General features: G+C 43.3%; 1 protein-coding gene across 1 annotated transcript in view; it reads left to right on the plus strand.

Annotated features, from left to right (window-relative positions):
- LOC145395586 (ionotropic receptor 93a-like) overlaps window positions 1-12989 on the plus strand; it is a 66282-nt gene extending 53293 nt beyond the window's left edge. Inside the window, exon 5 of the mRNA XM_080269157.1 lies at window positions 12714-12989. Coding sequence (XP_080125283.1) covers window positions 12714-12989 — 276 coding nt within the window. The remainder of the gene's footprint in view (window positions 1-12713) is intronic.
- The last annotated feature ends 4390 nt before the right edge of the window (window positions 12990-17379 follow it).

A 17379-nucleotide genomic window follows, 5' to 3' on the forward strand; every position in this document is an offset into this window, starting at 1 on the left:
GACATCACACATCCCTGTCGCAGCCCCACTCTCACGGGAAACCAATCACTCACAGCATTTCCCACTCTTACACACGCTCTACTATTTACATAAAAACTTTTCACCCCTTTTAGTAACCTACCATCAAGTCCATACAATCTTAAAACAGTCCACAAAGCCTCCCTATCAATTCTATCATACGCTTTCTCTAAATCCATAAATGCCCAAAACACATCCTTGCCTTTCGCTAAATACTTTTCACACACTTGTCTCACAGCAAACACCTGATCAATGCATCCCCTCCCTCTCCTAAAGCCACACTGCTCATCACCAATCACTCCCTTTGTACTCTCTCTAACTCTCATAATTAACACTCTACCATACACCTTACCTACAACACTCAACAGTCTTATACCGCTAAAGCTAGTACATTCATACTTATCACCCTTGCCTTTATACAACGGGACCACACAAGCACTTGCCCAGTTAATTGGCACCATACATTTCTCAAAACACACATTCAACAATCTTACTAACCAGTCAACAATAGTCACTCCACCACCCTTCAAGCATTCCACAGCACACCCATCCATACCTGCAACTTTCCCTGTTTTCATCTCCTTTACTGCCTTCTCCACTTCCTCCTTCATGATCAAAGAATCATTCAACTCTCCCAACACATTTATTCCTTGCACCCTTCTATCCGCCACTATCTCAGCCACCCTTTCCTCCTCTACATTTTAACAATCTTTCAAAATACTCAGCCCATCTCTTCCTTACTGCATCCATCTCAATTAACATCCTTCTATCCTCTGCTTTTTCTCGTTCTTCCTTCCCAGACTCTCCCTTTCGCACCCTTTTCACCTCCTTCCAAAACATTTTCTTATTCTGTTGAAAATTCTCTGTCAGCTGCCTACCTCACCTCTCATCTGCTGCCACTTTAGCATCATGCACAGCCCTTCTCGCTCTGTTCCTCTTTTCCTTGTACCTTTCATATGACATCTCATCCTTCCTCTGCAGCCACACTTCATATGCACGTCTCTTCTCAGCCACAGCCATACTTACTTCCTCGCACCACCATTCACTTCCTTTTCTTACACCACCACCCACACATCTCACACCACACACCTCTTCTGCATGCCCCACCACAGCACTCTTAAACAACTTCCATTCCTCCTCCATGCTGCCATCTTCCCGATCTTTCACTGCGTTCCACTCATCTTTCAATTTCTCCTGATACTCTATCTTTTTCTCTCTTTTATCCAACTCACTCACTTTCAAAACCTCCCTGCCACACCTAACCCTCCTAGCTCTCACCCATCTCTTACCTACTCTTAACTTTCCCTCCACCAGGTAGTGGTCAGACATACCTCCACCCTCCCCTCTCAGAACTCTCACATCCAACAATCTTCCTATTACATTCCTAGACACAACCATATAGTCCATCAAAGCTCTATTAACAACCCTTCCACCCTCCTGTCTCGCCCATGTATACTTATAAATATCTTTCTTCTCAAACAGCGTATTCCCAATCACCATCTCTCGCTCAACACACATCGCTATCATTCGTTCCCCATTTTCATTTCTTCCAGGCACACCATGCATACCAACTACGTTTTCAACTGCTACATTTCCCACTCTAGCATTCAGATCTCCCATCATTACCACATTCACATTCGCTCCAAAACTCTGCAGACACTCATCAATATCATTCCAGAAAGACTCCCTCTCTTCTTCATCCCTTTCACTACCAGGCCCATATGCACTCACAAACACCCACAACTCACGTTCAAATTTCGCTTTCACCCACATCAGTCTCGATGACACCTCTTTCCATTCAGTCACACATTGCTGTACTTCCGGACTCACTAACAAGGCCACACCTTCTCTTGCCCTTCCTCTATCAACACCTGACAATCTTCCATTCACACTTCCAAAAATAGACTCCCCCTTCCCTTTCATCTTCGTTTCACTCAAAGCTAACACATCCAACTTTCTTCTCACAAACATTCTCCCAATATCCTCCCTTTTAGCCTCAATCGTACTACATCCACGCACATTCATAGACCCAATCTTCAGGGTACGGGGATAACTCCATCCCCCATCCCTTTCTCTGGCCTGTCTCTTTTTAGGAACTAAAAAACAGAAGAGGGGGTCCCTAGTCCCCTCACCCCGCCCCTTTTAGTCGCCTTTTACAACACGCAGGGAATACGGTGGCAGTATTCTTCCTAACACAACCTGGCCGCAGAGTAGTAGTACCACCCCATAGTGCAGCCAGGTTGTGTCCCCCCTGCCACAAGGAGGAACACAATATAGCAAACAAAAAAATAACCTCTGATACAGGTCCGTGCAGTAATAAATATTCCCTGTGCAGTGGTGCCAGGCGAACAATGTGTTATGGTTGCACTGTATCATCAGTGTCAATCTTGCGATCAGATAAGGTGTAAAACACCATCTGAACCATCCTTGTCATCATCTAACAACAAATCACTGTCATTACTACACTCATCCAGAGATTTCATCAAATATTTGCTTGGGCTACTGCTACCGGCGACATGGAGAAGATTTTGTACCTTTACCTTCGGCATTTTGTAGGTAACTGAGCTGACCTCTGCACCTCTTAAAAATGCATAATCTGTGTATGGCAATATTCTATAGGGTGCTATGAATTGCTAGCTGATTTATTTCGTGCCATTTCTGATGGCGGGATTTTTGAAAACAGGAAATCATATATGATATAGCCGCAATGAGAGCCATTTGGACTCAGATATCATATATGCTACAGCCGCAGTCAGTGGGTTAAATGCTATCACTGTGTGGGTCCTTATGCTGTAAATTCTAGAAATTGCCTGGAAAGGAGAGTCTGTCAATTCAAACACTTGAAAATGTTTCATTTCCTGAGGCTAAGAAAAGAGCTCAGACTTGCTTCTTCCAGCCTGGGGTTTCTTATGTTGCTGTCCTTTCTGGAATGCCAGTCCACCGCCCGGTGTCTCAGAGACTTCCTCGACCCAATACAGTGAACACTTCATCATCTAGTGCTTTGTGGGATGCTGTCCCCATGGTTCGTACTGGTGGTGAAACTGATGTTAGCCTGCCTGCTACTCCGACTGCTTCCTTTCCCATTTCAGTGACTGACGGTTTGCTCACTTCTGTGGTGGTGGCGAAAGTACACGTTCACGTGACTCCTTCTTCTGCCTTGTCCAGTATGCCTGACACTCCATCAGCATCCAGCAAACGTCACCATGGTTCTTCAGAGTCCTCTGAGCCTGAAGACCGGCCTCCAAAGGTCTCTGTTGTCGAACATTGTACCGACCTCTCTCCTGTTCCCTCTGCCCCGCTGGCTGAGATGTCTAGCCAGGCAGAAGCTGCAGCTGATGGTTCGCCTGTGATCAGGTCCTCACCTTGGGATGGTGTTGGACAGACCGTTGGTGCTTCAGTTCTGAAACAATGTCATCCTCATAGGGTTCTAATCCTGTGGACACTCCTTCCACTTCTGGGGCTTCTGATGTCGGCACTGGCTGTCCTACATCACCCAGGGCGGCCTCCAAGCCACTTTCCAAGCCACTTTCCAAGCCAAGTGTTATTCCAACTCAGAGGAAGAGTGTTGTAAAACTTTCCTCTTCCTCGTCCTCACGTTTGCCCATGGATTATCGACATAGAGTGCGGGTTCCTGGTGCTTTGCAGTCTCTTCTCAAGGGCCTTACTAAGCATCAGTCAAAACACACTTGCTTGTCAGGAGGTGTACAGTCCCGCACTTAATTATCATCCCTCCACTACGGGTTCTGTCATCCAGTGGAACTGTTGGGGTTTACGTGCTAGCTATGAGGAACTATGTCATCTTGTTTCTCAATTTACTCCTCTATGCATGTGCATCCAGGAGACCATGGTAGGAGATCCTGTTCCCTCTGGCTACCATGCCTTTTATTCTGATCCTGTGCCAGGCCAAGTTCATCATGGAGGTGCTACTATCTTCCTTCGATTCCATACAGTCATCTGGACATCTCCACTCCCCTGCAGGCAGTTGCTGTCCAAATGTTTTAAAATCAGCAGCATACAGTTTACAGTCTTTAATCTTCCTCCTAGTCCTACTGTTGAATGGGTGGATCTGGAGTACCTTATTCATGGCCTTCTCCCTTTCTGTTACTAGGAGATATGAATAGTCACCATGCACTACGTGGAAGCAGTGAGGCCAACCCCCGGGGTGTTATGCTGGCCTCTTTAGTGGAAGATGAGGAGTTGGGCATTTGCAGCTCCAATAAAATGACTTTTTTCCATAGCTAAACTGGAACTTTTACGGCCATTGTTTTGTTCTTGTGCTCAACTGATGCTGTTTTAGATTTTACCTGGGATGTGTTGCCAGACCTTTATGGCAGCGACCATTTTCCATTACCTGCTAGTGCAGGTGGACCTCAGCCTCGTCTTCCTCGGTGGCCTCTGGGTAAGGCTGGCTGGCACGTTTCAGGGAATTAAATTCCATTTCTCTTTCTGTCAGTGAGTTTGGCTGTCTTATTTCAATGATGTGTTGCACTCTGTAACCCAATTATCAGTTCCAGGAACGAGAGGTCAATTTCCTAAACGTCTAGTTCCTTGGTGGAACTCTGATTGCAGTCCCGCAGTGAGAGCCAAATAATTTGCTGTCTGTCATCTTCGTCATCACAGTGAGGATCCTCAGTATTTGGTGGCATATCAGAGGACATAAACTCATATGAGACGGGTTTTACAGGAGGCCAGGTATTCATTCTGGAAGGGTTATGTTTTCTCCATCAATTCGAGGACTTCCCTCACTCAGGTGTGGAACCGGGTAAGGAAAAGTTCAGGAAAATTTACTGTTCCTTCCTCTCATGTTTTATCTGCAGTATGTGGAACTGTGGCTGTTCCTTTCACTGTTGCAGAGTTATTTGTTGATCATTTTGCCAGCATGTCACAGAAGGATACAGATACGCCTTCGGCTTGCCACCGTCAGCATCTCAGTTTTGACTCTTCTGGGATAGAACCTTTTCATGTCCCCTTTTCTATTTCTGAACTCCAGGCTGCTCTGTCTCAGTGCCATGATTCCTATCCTGGTTGTGATGATATTCCTTATGCCTTTTTACATCACCTGTCTGATGAGTCCTTTTCTTTTTTGCTTTAATTATTTAATAAGATCTGGTGTTCTGGTGAGTTTCTGGCTTGCTGGGGGTGTTGTTATGGTCATCCCCATCCCCAAACCAGGTAAGGACTTCCTACAGGCAACGAATTATCAGCCTATTCTCTGACTTCTTGTATATGTAAAGTTCTGGAAAAGATGGTCAGTGTTAGGGTTGTGTGGTTTGTGGAGAGAGGTGACTTCTTATCCCCTGCCCAGTATGGTTTTCGTAAACTGAGATCTACCGCTGATACACTACTGTCCCTGGCATCTTCTGTCTGTGAGGCTTTCTCCACTAACGAACACCAGGTCACGGTCTTCTTCGATGTGGAGAAGGTATATGACACTGCCTGACATAATGGCATTTTACTTTCTCTTCATGAGTTTGGTCATTGTGGTTGCTTGCCCATTTTAATTCAACAGTTTTTATCTTACCGTTTTTCAGGGTCCGAGTGGAAGGAGTGGTTTCTAATGCCTGTGCATTAGAAGATGGAGTACCACAAGGGAGTATCCTTAGTGTTATTCTCTTTGCTGTGACCATCAACAGCATAATCAGTGTACTACCTGGTGGTGTATGAGGCTCACTGTATGTTGATAACCTCTCAATTTCCTTCACAGAATCTAGAATGCCTCTGATAGATAAGAAGTTGCAGCTGGCTCCTAATAGAATTTCTGACTGGGCAGAGCCTCGCAACTTCCGTTTATCTTTAACAAAGACAATGGCAATGCGTTTTTGTCATCTTCGGGGGTTCACCCAGACCTTGACTTGTATCTCTTTGGTCTTAGAATATCTTGTGTGGAAGAGACGTAGTTTCTGGGTCCCTCATTATCGTTCAGTTATGGTGGCTTGTCTTAAAGCTTTGAGGCTTTTGAGGGTTTTGGCCCATATCTCTTGGGGTGCTGATCGTCAGACCCTCCTCCTCTTGCATGGGTCTCTTATTCTTCCTAAACTTGAATATGAGTGTGAGGCCTACTCCTCTGCAGCAAATGCCCATGTCTGGTTGTTAAATTCTCTGCATCATGCTGGTGTGTGTCTTTAAACCGGAGCATTCAGGTCATCCCCGATTTCAAGCTTGTTGGTAGCTGCTGGTGTACGCCCCTTGGATTTGCAGCACCAGTCTTTGATGATAGGGCATTGGTATCATCTTCACCGCATTCCGGACTCAATTTCTTGTGCAATCGTCTCCCAGGATTCACGATCTTCTGTCTATGACACCCATCCCAGATTCCCGAAGCCCTTAGGTTACAGGGTCCGGTCTGTTACGTTAGCCCTCTCTGTTCTGAGACTGCTAGTTTGTGCACATCGGATTCCAAGGGTGAGTTTTGGGTTACTCCCTCGTGTGACACTTTGTAGCTCTGTTGTTGGTAAAAAGGGATTGCTTCCCTCTCAGGTGTCTCTGTCCCTTTTTAGAACATGCCTCCACTCATGAGAGTTCCATCCCCGTCTATACTGACAGGTCTAAGACTGATACTGGAGTAGACTTTGGTGTTGTCTTCTCTTTGTTGGGGCTGTGTCCTTCCTCGTATTACTTCAGTGTATATGGCGGAGCTGACTGCAATTTTATATGCTTTCAGAATAATTTTTACTACCCCCCAATCTGTTTTTGTGATTTTTAGTCACTCCCATAGTGCTCCCTCTGCACTGGAGTCTTTTAATGCATCCCATCCATTGGTTTTATCAATTTTAGAGTGGGTTTTTCTTTTTGGCCGTCGTGGCCGTCATGTGAACTTCTGTTGGATTCTCGCACACGTTGGTGTGGTAGGCAATGAAAGGGCAGTTACATTAGCTAAAGCTGTGTCATCTCAACAGCCCCCAACCGACTACCTGCTTCCTGCTTCTGGTGTAACAATTCACTTGCAGTACACGATTCATACATGGTGACAGAGAAACTGGGATGGTGTTCCTCATAATAATCTAAAAGAAAATCTTTCAGAGAGTGGTTGTGGCAAAGGTTCTCCCCTTAATGCCTCGGCTATGGAGGTGGCTCTTGCCAGGCTTCGTATTGGGCACTCTTGACTTTCTCATGGAGTCCTGATGAGTAGTGGGAACCAACCATACTGTGATGATTGCCTTGTTGCCTTTACTGTCCGTCACTTGCTGGTCAAGTGTCCAAGTCGGGGGGACCTCAGTCAGAGATTCCTTCATAGGCATAGGGGTGCAGATGGTGCCCACTATCTGTTATCAATGTTTTGCGTAGCCTCTGGCAATTATACTGTTGTTATTGAGTTTCTTCAGGACGTGGGTCTCCTTTCACTTTTATAATTCTATCTCTCTATCCATCTATTGCCAGATGCCTTAAACCGATACAGGGTGGCTACAAACAAATCGCCTCCACGTCGCCCTGGTTCCACGCCATTTCACTGCCCTGCTCATAGTTCACACCCCCCTCCCTCATATACTTCTCCACTCTATCCCTCCATCTCATCCTTGGCCTCCCCCTCCCTCTCTCTCCCTCCACCTCAATCACATACACTCTTCTCATCAGTCTCTCACTATCCTCTCCACATGGCCAAACCACCTCAACATGTTTCTCCTAACGCTTTCTTTCACATCCACATCCAAACCACAACGCTCCTTCACTTCCACATGTGTCAGTATGACTCTCCATGTGACTCCACATGCTCCTTTCAAATAACTCATATCCACTCTCACACCCTTGACTTGGGTCCCTCGAACAAGGTCCAAACTTCACTTCCAAGCATTAGAGTTGGTATCACAATACTGTCATGTAGTACCGTTTTCTCTTACATGCTCACTTCCCTGTTTCTTATCACTGCTTTCAAGGAACCAGCAACCTTTATTCCTTGTTGTACCCTTTCAAGCACTTCACCCTCCAAACTTCCATCCTTACTCATCACACTACCCAAGTACTTAAGCGAATTCACGTTTTCCATTTCCTCATCATCCAACCTCACTGTACATTCACTGACTTCACTTCTCTCGAAGACCAGAACGTTACTCTTCTCTATATTCTCTATATTCAAATACACACATTCACTCGGTTCACTATCCACAGGCACTGCAGCCTTAGCCCCCTCGTACATACTCTTCACTGCATTCAACAACTTCCTATCCAGTCCATGTATTCTTAGTACTTTCCACAATCCTTGCGTATCCACCCTGTCATATACATTCTCCAAATCAATGAAGGCCGCATACAACTTCATTCACTTCTCTAGGAAGTTTTCAACTAAAGATCTAAGAATGAATATCTGATCTACATAACCTCTTCCCTTCCTAAAGCCTCCCACTTCATCTCCAACTATTTCCTCTGTTATTTCTCTACTCGGTCAATAAGTATCCTACCATACACTTTTCCTATTACACTAAGAAGACAAATGCCCCTATGATTACCACACACTTCTTTTTCCCTGTTTCCTTTGCACAAGGAAATAATTATACCTGACTTCCAATCCTCCAGGACTCTGCCTTCCTCCCAGGCCAACCTGCATATCTTCCACATCCATTCTGCTACCATCTCTTCCCCATACATCAGCATTTCACCACACACTCCATCAATTCCTGGGGCTTTCCCCAATTTGACTTTCTTCATTGCTTCTACAACTTCCATCCTACTGATTTCTTCCTATTTTCTCACATCCTTCCTTCTCCCAGCCATTCCCCAGCCACATATAGTCGCATTAGTTTTATTCTCTATGTTCAACAATTCATTAAAGTGTGTTCTCCATCTTTGAGAGAGGTGAAGTTAGTGAATGTACAGAGAGGTTGGATGGTGAGGAATTGGAAAATGTGAGTACGTTTAAGTACTTGGGTAGTGTGATGAGTAAGGATGGAGGTTTGGAGGGTGAAGTGCATGAAAGGGTACAGAAGGGAAGAAAGGTTGCTGGTTCTTTGAAAGTAGTGGTAAGAAACAGGGAAGTGAGCATGGAAGTGAAAAAGTTACTACATGACAGTATTGTGATACCAACTCTAACGTACGGAAGTGAAGCTTGGACATTGTTGGAAGGACACAAGTCAAGAGTGAGAGCAGTGGAAATGAGTTATTTAAGAGGAGCCTGTGGAGTCACGTGGAGAGACAGGCTGACGAATGAGGATATAAAGGAGCGTTATGGTGTGGATGTGGATGTGATAGGAAGCGTTATGAGGAACACTCTGAGGTGGTTTGGCCATGTGGAGAGGATGGAGGGTGAAAGACTGACGAAGAGAGTGTATGTGAGTGAGGTGGAGGGGGGAAGAGGGAGGGGGAGGCCGAGGATGAGATTGAGGGATGGGGTGGAGAGGTATATGAGAGAGGGGGGTGTGAGTTGGGAGCAGGGCAGTGAAATGGCGGGGGACAGGGCGACTTGGAGGCGATTTGTTTGTGGCCACCCCAAACGGGATTGAGGCGTCTGGCAATAGATAGATAGATAGATAGTGTTCTCCATCTGCTCACTTTTTCTCGCTTCTCCACTAGTAATTTACCGTTTTTATCTTTCACTTCCTGGCTAACATCATTGCCACCCTGTCTAACTTTACCTCTTTCCAGAACATTTTCTTACAGTCCTTCCACGTTTCACTCAAATTCCTTCCAAATTCCTCATCCACGCTCCTCTTACTTTCTCTCACTAATCTTTTCACCTTTCTTCCTCTTTACATATAACTCTTTCTTCTGTCTCTCAACTTCTTCCACACCCCTATTTCTCATCCACTTACTATATGCTTTCTTCTTTTGTGCCACAGCCTGTCTCACCTCTTCATTCCACCATGCTCTTCCTTGCACCCCCTTTCGTCTTCTCTTCTCCCCACACACCACCTCACATGCTGCACATATTTCTTCAGTAAATATCTTGCACACACGTTCCACGTCCTCCATCTGCTCCAATCCATATTTAGCCAATCGCTCCTCCACTTCCCTTTTATATTCTGCCGTGTCTCATCCTCTTGTAACCTTTCCACTTTCGTTGCCCCTACTCCTCCCTCCAGTCCTTCCCTTCTTCTATTTCTTCAGTTTACTTGGACCCAAGTGGTGGTCAGAAAGTCCACTCCCCCAACCTCTATAAGCTCTTGCATCCATTACACACCTTCACATCATTTCATCCACACACACATAATCAATCATTGCCTTCCTTTCATGCAGTTCACCACCCACCCTTCTCATCACTCACCATGTATACCTGTGGATCATTTTGTACTTGAAAAGGGTATTGGCTATCACCAACCCCTTCCCAGCAAAATTTCCACTAAAGCACTGCCATTCTCATCTATCTCAGCAGGCACACCCCACTCACCAACTACTTCATCCACCATCACGTTCCCTACTATGCCATTCATATCACAAATCAAAAACACTCTCTCATTCCTTTGAAACTTTTCCATGCACACTTCCACATTTGTCTAGAACTCTTGTCTCACTCTGCTTGCACGATCTTGTGTTGGTGCATACACGCACACAATCACCCACATTTGTATTCCAGCTTTCAGTCTTGCCCACACAATTCCTGAGCCAACTGATACATACACTCTTATATTCTCCTTCCATCTGTTACTCACAACAATGCACACTCCTTCTTTTGCCCTCTCATTCTCACCTACTCCTGCACATATACCCCATCCACACTCCCATTCTCTTACACTCTCACCTCACCATTTAGTTTCAGTTAATCCACATACATCCACTTTCACACCCTCAAGCACCTGGACAATCTCTCTTTCATCTCATCATTTGCACCCCTTACATTCCACGTAGCCATCCGTATCACGTCCTTTGTTCGGTCCTTAGTCGTCATCTTTTGGTCCGTCCTGGTCCTAGACTTCTTGTTCGTATTTTTAGTTAGTTCTTTTCCAGGGAGGGGGCACTAACTCTTCGCCAACCTACTTGCTGTCACGCAGGGAACTCGTGTTGGTTGGTTATAAGGTTACCATGCAGCGTTGTAAATGGTTCCGTGGTTTACAGGAAATCATTTGGCTTGCCACTCAATGTAGAGCTACCCCGAAAAATAGAGTATAAAATATCAGTTACTTTTATAAGTAACTGATATTTTATACTTTTACTTTCAGTGTATTATTCCTCCTAACGGGTATTAACTTTATTTGCTACGTCTTTTACATTATTGTCCAGTAGCATATAACCCTGGCAGTTGCGCCGCCAGATATTGATTATACTCCAGCAATAAATCAATCAACCCTCCCCCCTGTCTCTTTCTGTGTCTGCTTAAGAAACATTTCCTGTATTGTGTTATCCCAGGGATCTTATAGGCGAAAATCGGTGAAATCTGCTTATATGATGACTACATTTGGGAAGTGTAACAGGTGAAGAGTTTTCTTTGATGACCAAAATATGCAATTGTTATGCACAGGCATTTATTATGCTTTATATGGGCATTTTATTAGCATAAACTATTACATGACGGATTTTGCAAGAAGTATTAAATGATTGTTCCAGTGGTTGTTCATGTGCCCGTAGGTGCAGGTTTGTAAACAGATAGTTTTGTCAGTCTGTGGTAGGTGGCCCTTGAAAACGTGGCATATACTTCAAATGTAGCCCAAACGTCTTGTTCATTGATATTCTACCTGTATCCCCCCAGTAACAGTGGCGATACATAGGAATATATTAGACGGCTTTATAAACCACATTAGTCCAATATCGGCCTGTGTACTGAAGAATGATCAATATCAAAAGTTCAGAACATGAAAATATTGCTTTAAATTAAAAGATTATTAAAAATTTTGAGGATTATTAGCATTTACTTATTACAGATAATGTGATACGGTTCATGCTTGAACCAAAGCTATATGACTTAAATGAGATAATGTTCCAAAGAAGACTCCGTTCAGCGATTGAACACCAGTGTTTTACATATCTTTACTGAATGTTACTTTAAATTATATTACGATTCATATTTTTAAAAAGTGTTTATTTATATTTTCACCCTGTAACAATGTAGCAAACATCCTTTTCAGATGTATTATACAGTATCTGATGTAGAAGTCTGCCTCATCAAAAAGTATTGGCCCCCATTTCATTACACTAGGATATCCTTTTTCTTTTGCGAAATACTGCTCTAATGTTCGTATCTGTACGATTCACATGCACCGTACCACTTTCCACAGAGAATAAAGAGGATAAATTGAGGATGAAGAGTACGTTTCTAATAACAAAATAAAGAAGTAATTCCTGACGGTGCGCCCTGACTGTTCAGTAGCATGCTACATAGGGACAAGCTGCGATCATATTGTTTTAGGCCACGTTACGATATGTCGAAATAGTCCAAACAGCCCGATAAAATGTGTTGATGGTACCACTGAGTACGAGGGGGCGCCACGGTATTCTTAGCTGTCGCCTTAACCATAGCCAACCCAGCCACTTTACTTTGAATGACAGACAGGAGTGACCAGCCTTGAGTGATGCATCATATTTAATGATTTTGCTGTATCAGAGTTGTAGAATAAATGGTTAACTCGATTCATAACATGTTGTATTGTCATTATACACTGTGCATGTACCGCTATGCATACAACGGATGACTATGCATAAATTTAGTATGTCCAGTGTATTAGAATACAGGAGAGTAAATATACTAGAACACTATTGGCTAAGGGATTCCTACACGGTTTACATAAAAACTAGAACATTTACTACATTGGGACCTGACGACTTGCTGTTTTCAGGCTGGTCTGTATGAGCAGTGGAAAAAGGAAACACTGGAAGCTGCTGCACGTGAAAGTCGAATGAAACAGAGGGAAGAAATAAAACAGCAAGGGCAGGATGGAACAGAACACAGCCAAACTAATTTCAGGAGTCTGTCTGTTATCCATGTGCAGGGACCTCTGCTGCTTCTCCTGGTGGGCATCACCCTGGGCAGTGTGGCCTTTGTAGTGGAGAGGCTGCTGGTGTCGAAGCCTCACCCTTCTACACCAGGACCTACGAGACTAACATTAGACTGATTATTTTTCCATATGACTCCCTCAGGCAGATTTTTTTTTTTTTTTAATATAAAACAGGCCCATAACATAACTTGGTATCTGACCTCTTCAGCCTAAGGGCATCATTACTGTTGAATTAATACTATTAGTAATCATATGGAGGAAACAAGAAAAATGCAGAAAGGGCGTGCAGGGGTACACTGTGTAATAATATTGTATTTTTAACCCAAAGAAAAAAGTCTAGTTCACAAGTCCATATACTCTGATGAGGTGAATGTAGAGTCAAAATCAGAAAAAAAATAAAAACAATGAAATTCTATCTATCTATATACCTAGGCTGCTTCCCCCAAGGAAAGGGAGGTAGCCGACACAGGACGACACACTCCAAATTTACTCATCCACTCAAACACATTCATTCGCATCTTAGCCCCAAAGGGGAGAAGGGACAGATCATCACCGCACCACACCGCACGAGGGTCAACTGCGCAGTGCAATAAGTGACATCCGCAGCAGGGCCCGGCAGCGGAGTTGGTTTACCCCTGCCACATCATAATGGACCCATTCCCGTACCCGCACCTGACCTGACCAACTGATTAGACCAAATGCGGAAATATATCCCCTCAGGGCTGCGTTATCATTTATTCATTCATAATTTCTCTTCAATTATTTCCATCTCGCGCAGCCAATCATGTGAATTACTCGAAGTAATTCACATGATTTTTTTGATGTCTCTGACAGCTTGTAACAGAAAGCTCTTATCATAATTATTCTCGCTATTCCTAGGCAATGGGTATACTACAAAGTGAAAACGATATGACCCTAATTCTTTTTACCATTTTAATCTGCCAAGGATGGACTGGCGAAATCAGACAGGGGATGCAGAGTCAGAGGAATTTCTAGAGGTAGTACAGGATAGTTTCCTTTATCAGTATATCAGGGAGCCCACCAGAGGTAATTATATACTAGATTTGCTTTTACATAATAAAGAAAATGTCATTACTGATATAGAGTTTGGTGAACGACATGGTAATACCAATCATAAAGAAATTCAAATTTATTTGGTATGTCTGTTCTACTGAAAATCCCTCCATCGTTCCTAATTTTCGTGTAGGAGAATTTGATGGATTAAGAGCTTATTTTAGAACGGTATTCCATAGGGAGACCAGCTACTTTAGGGAGAGCCAGGTCAGTGGGGAATCGCATGTCATAGGTGATGGGCAGGAAACGACTGGGAATGTGTGCCGGGTCTCTGGGAAAGGTGGGAGTGTAGTTCAGGTGATGGGGATTAACTCAGGTCCACTACCAAACAGCCGTTTTTACAGTGAGATATATAACGAGTTAGTAAATATAATAGACGGAGGCCAAGATAGACACATTCCTTCAAAATCATTTATAATGAATAATTCAGATCCATGATCGTTCAATAACAGATTAAAATCTCTCATAGGCCAAGGTAAAGGAGTATATAGAAAAATAAAACATGGAGAGGAACACTTACGTAACCGGTACGCGATTTTGAATAGACAAGTAAAGAGGGACATACGGTAAGTAAAGAGAAGTTATGAAATTATGGTTGCTAGTGAATCGAAAGAAAACCCCAAGGGTTTTTATCAATTATACCGTACGAAAAATAAAGATGGGTATCGGACCTCTCAGAACAGAATCACGTGACATTACCAGTGAAGATAAAGAAATGCACTCCATCCAAAATAATTATTTCATATTAGTATTTACCAAGGGAACTCTAGACCTGGTCCCTCAAGCAGCAAAGATTTACGATGATAATACAGATAAATAATCTTTATAAAATAACCTAAACTAAAGAAGAATTATGCCACTCACTTTTAACGTTACTTGATGACTCTTTAATTTCAGAAGTTGCAGAGGCTTGGAAGACTGTAAAGGTAGTGCCCATTTTTAAATCGGTGATAAAGTATCTCCGTCGAATTATGGTCCGATAAGTCTAACGTCAACAGTAGGAAAAGTGCTAGATCTAGTCAATTTTGGCAAATAAGATTAGAGAACTCTTAGAAAATTTTAATCTTATAAATGAAAATCAGCACGGATTCAGGTAAGGACGATCCTGCCTCACAAACATGTCATTCTTCTCGGAGGTCTATCAGGCAGTATATAGCAACAAAGCTTACATTGTTATTCATCTGGACTTTAGTAAAGCTTTCAATAGGGTCTCACACGAAAGGTTAGTCAGAAAGGTTCGAGCACACGGTATAGACGGAGATATCTTAAAATGGATATAATCCTGGCTGAAGGGAGGAAAGCAGAGAGTAATAATAAATGAAACTATATCGAAATGGGGATAAGTAACTAGCAGTGTACCACAGGGTTCAGTACTTGGTCCCGTAATATTTATATATATAAATGATCTAGACTTAGGAATCATTATCAGAATTAGGAAATTTGCCGATGACACAAATATAGGACGTATCATTAACTCGGCTGACGAATGCCATAACATACAAAAGGACCTCAATATATTGTCCAAATGGTCTAAAACTTGGCAAATGAAATTAAACGTTGGAAAATGTACAGTGCTTAATGTAGGCAAGACCATTGGAGATACTTAATACAGCTTAGATAACAAAGAAATTAGTAAATCAGAATGAATATACATACATATGCACACACACACACACGCACACACACACACACACACACACACACACACACATTTTATATATATATATATATATATATATATATATATATATATATATATATATATATATATATATCATCATCATCATCATCCGGACCTCCTTTCCCATCCAGGGGCAGGGTGAGGAATAGCAATGTCCAGACTGCTCAAACTTGCCCAATCCAGATAGGTCACACTTCCATTCACTCATCATTCAAGCCCACGGAATCCTGGCTCTACCGGATATGCCAAAAGACATTCACCACATTCTGCAGCTTAACACAAACGTATCCGGCTGAGTCAATCCGGACGCTGCCATGCTTACAAGGGGTGCCAAAATCCCTGAGCATACATTTCTCCTCACAACATTTATCCAGCCAGCTCGATCTATTGTCAGATCCCTAGCCTCATCGACTTCCAAACCTCTCTTCCTCAAACACTCATCCACCATATCTCTCCACCTTCTCCTTGGCCCACCTTGCCTCCTCCTTCCTTCAAATTCGCTCAGATAAACCTTTTTCACCACTCTGTTCTTATCCATTCTTTCCACATGACCATACCATCTCAGGACACTCTTTTCGATTCTGGTGTCCACCGACTTCCTCACTCCACACCTTTCACGAATCATACAATTTCGTATCCTATCCATCCTCTGTACTCCACATACATTTCCCATGCAGTTCCATCTCCACTGCTCTTACTCTTGACTTTTCATTTTCATGCCACACCATAGTCTCACACCTATATGTTAGAGCTAGCACTAACACTCCCTCATGTAAGCCTCGTGCAGCTGCAACACTGAAGCCTCTGTTTCTTATCAAGGCCTTCATTGCACCAGCTACTTTTCTTCCTTGTGTCACTCTATTTTCAACTTCTTTTGCACATTTTCCTCTCTTTTCTATCACTGTACCCAAGTATTCAAACTCTCTCACTAATTCCAGTCTCTCTCCATTCACTGTGACATCACACTGGGAGTCACCTTCTCTCTCAGTAACCATCACTTTACTCTTCTCTGCATTTACTCTCAAGTCGTGACGCTCACAGACATCAGCAAAACTCTGCACTAGCCTGCCAAGTTCCTGTCCGGTATTTGAAAGCAGTACTGCATCATCAGCATACAACAAATCTGAGATATTCTACCCATCACCATTCATTACCAACGCCATCCCTCTCTCCATTACTCGTGTTTTCACTTCTCTCATCACCCCATCCACATATATATATTGAACAACCATGGGGACATCACACAACCTTGTCGTAAGCCCACACTGATTGTGAACTAGTCACATAGATGCCCATTAACCCCTTACACATGCTTCGCTACCATTATGGAATCTCTTGACAGCACCTAGCAGCTTACCATCTACACCATACATATGCAGAACTTTCCACAATCCCTCTCTGTCTACTTTGTTGTATGCTTTTTCCAGATCCATGAATGCCATAAACACCTTGTGGTCCTTCTCACAAGCCTTCTCTGCTATCTGTCTCACTGCAAATACATGATCCACACATCCTCTGCCACTCCTAAAGATACCCTGTTCATCACTCACTAGGACTTCTCATATCTCTCTTACTTTTTCTATAATAATTCTTCCATATACCTTCCCTACCACACTCAATAAACTTATGCCACGATAATTCTTGCACTCACTTTGCTCACCTTTATTTTTGTACAGGGGTACAATCACAGCCTTTTTCCACTCTGCAGGCACAGTTTCTCATCCATGCCTTCTTTCATATCTCCAACAAGCA

The sequence above is a fragment of the Coenobita brevimanus genome, chromosome 32 (genome assembly GCF_032717465.1).
Source record: "Coenobita brevimanus isolate Jiangsu-jjx chromosome 32, ASM3271746v2, whole genome shotgun sequence".
Taxonomy (NCBI): domain Eukaryota; kingdom Metazoa; phylum Arthropoda; class Malacostraca; order Decapoda; family Coenobitidae; genus Coenobita; species Coenobita brevimanus.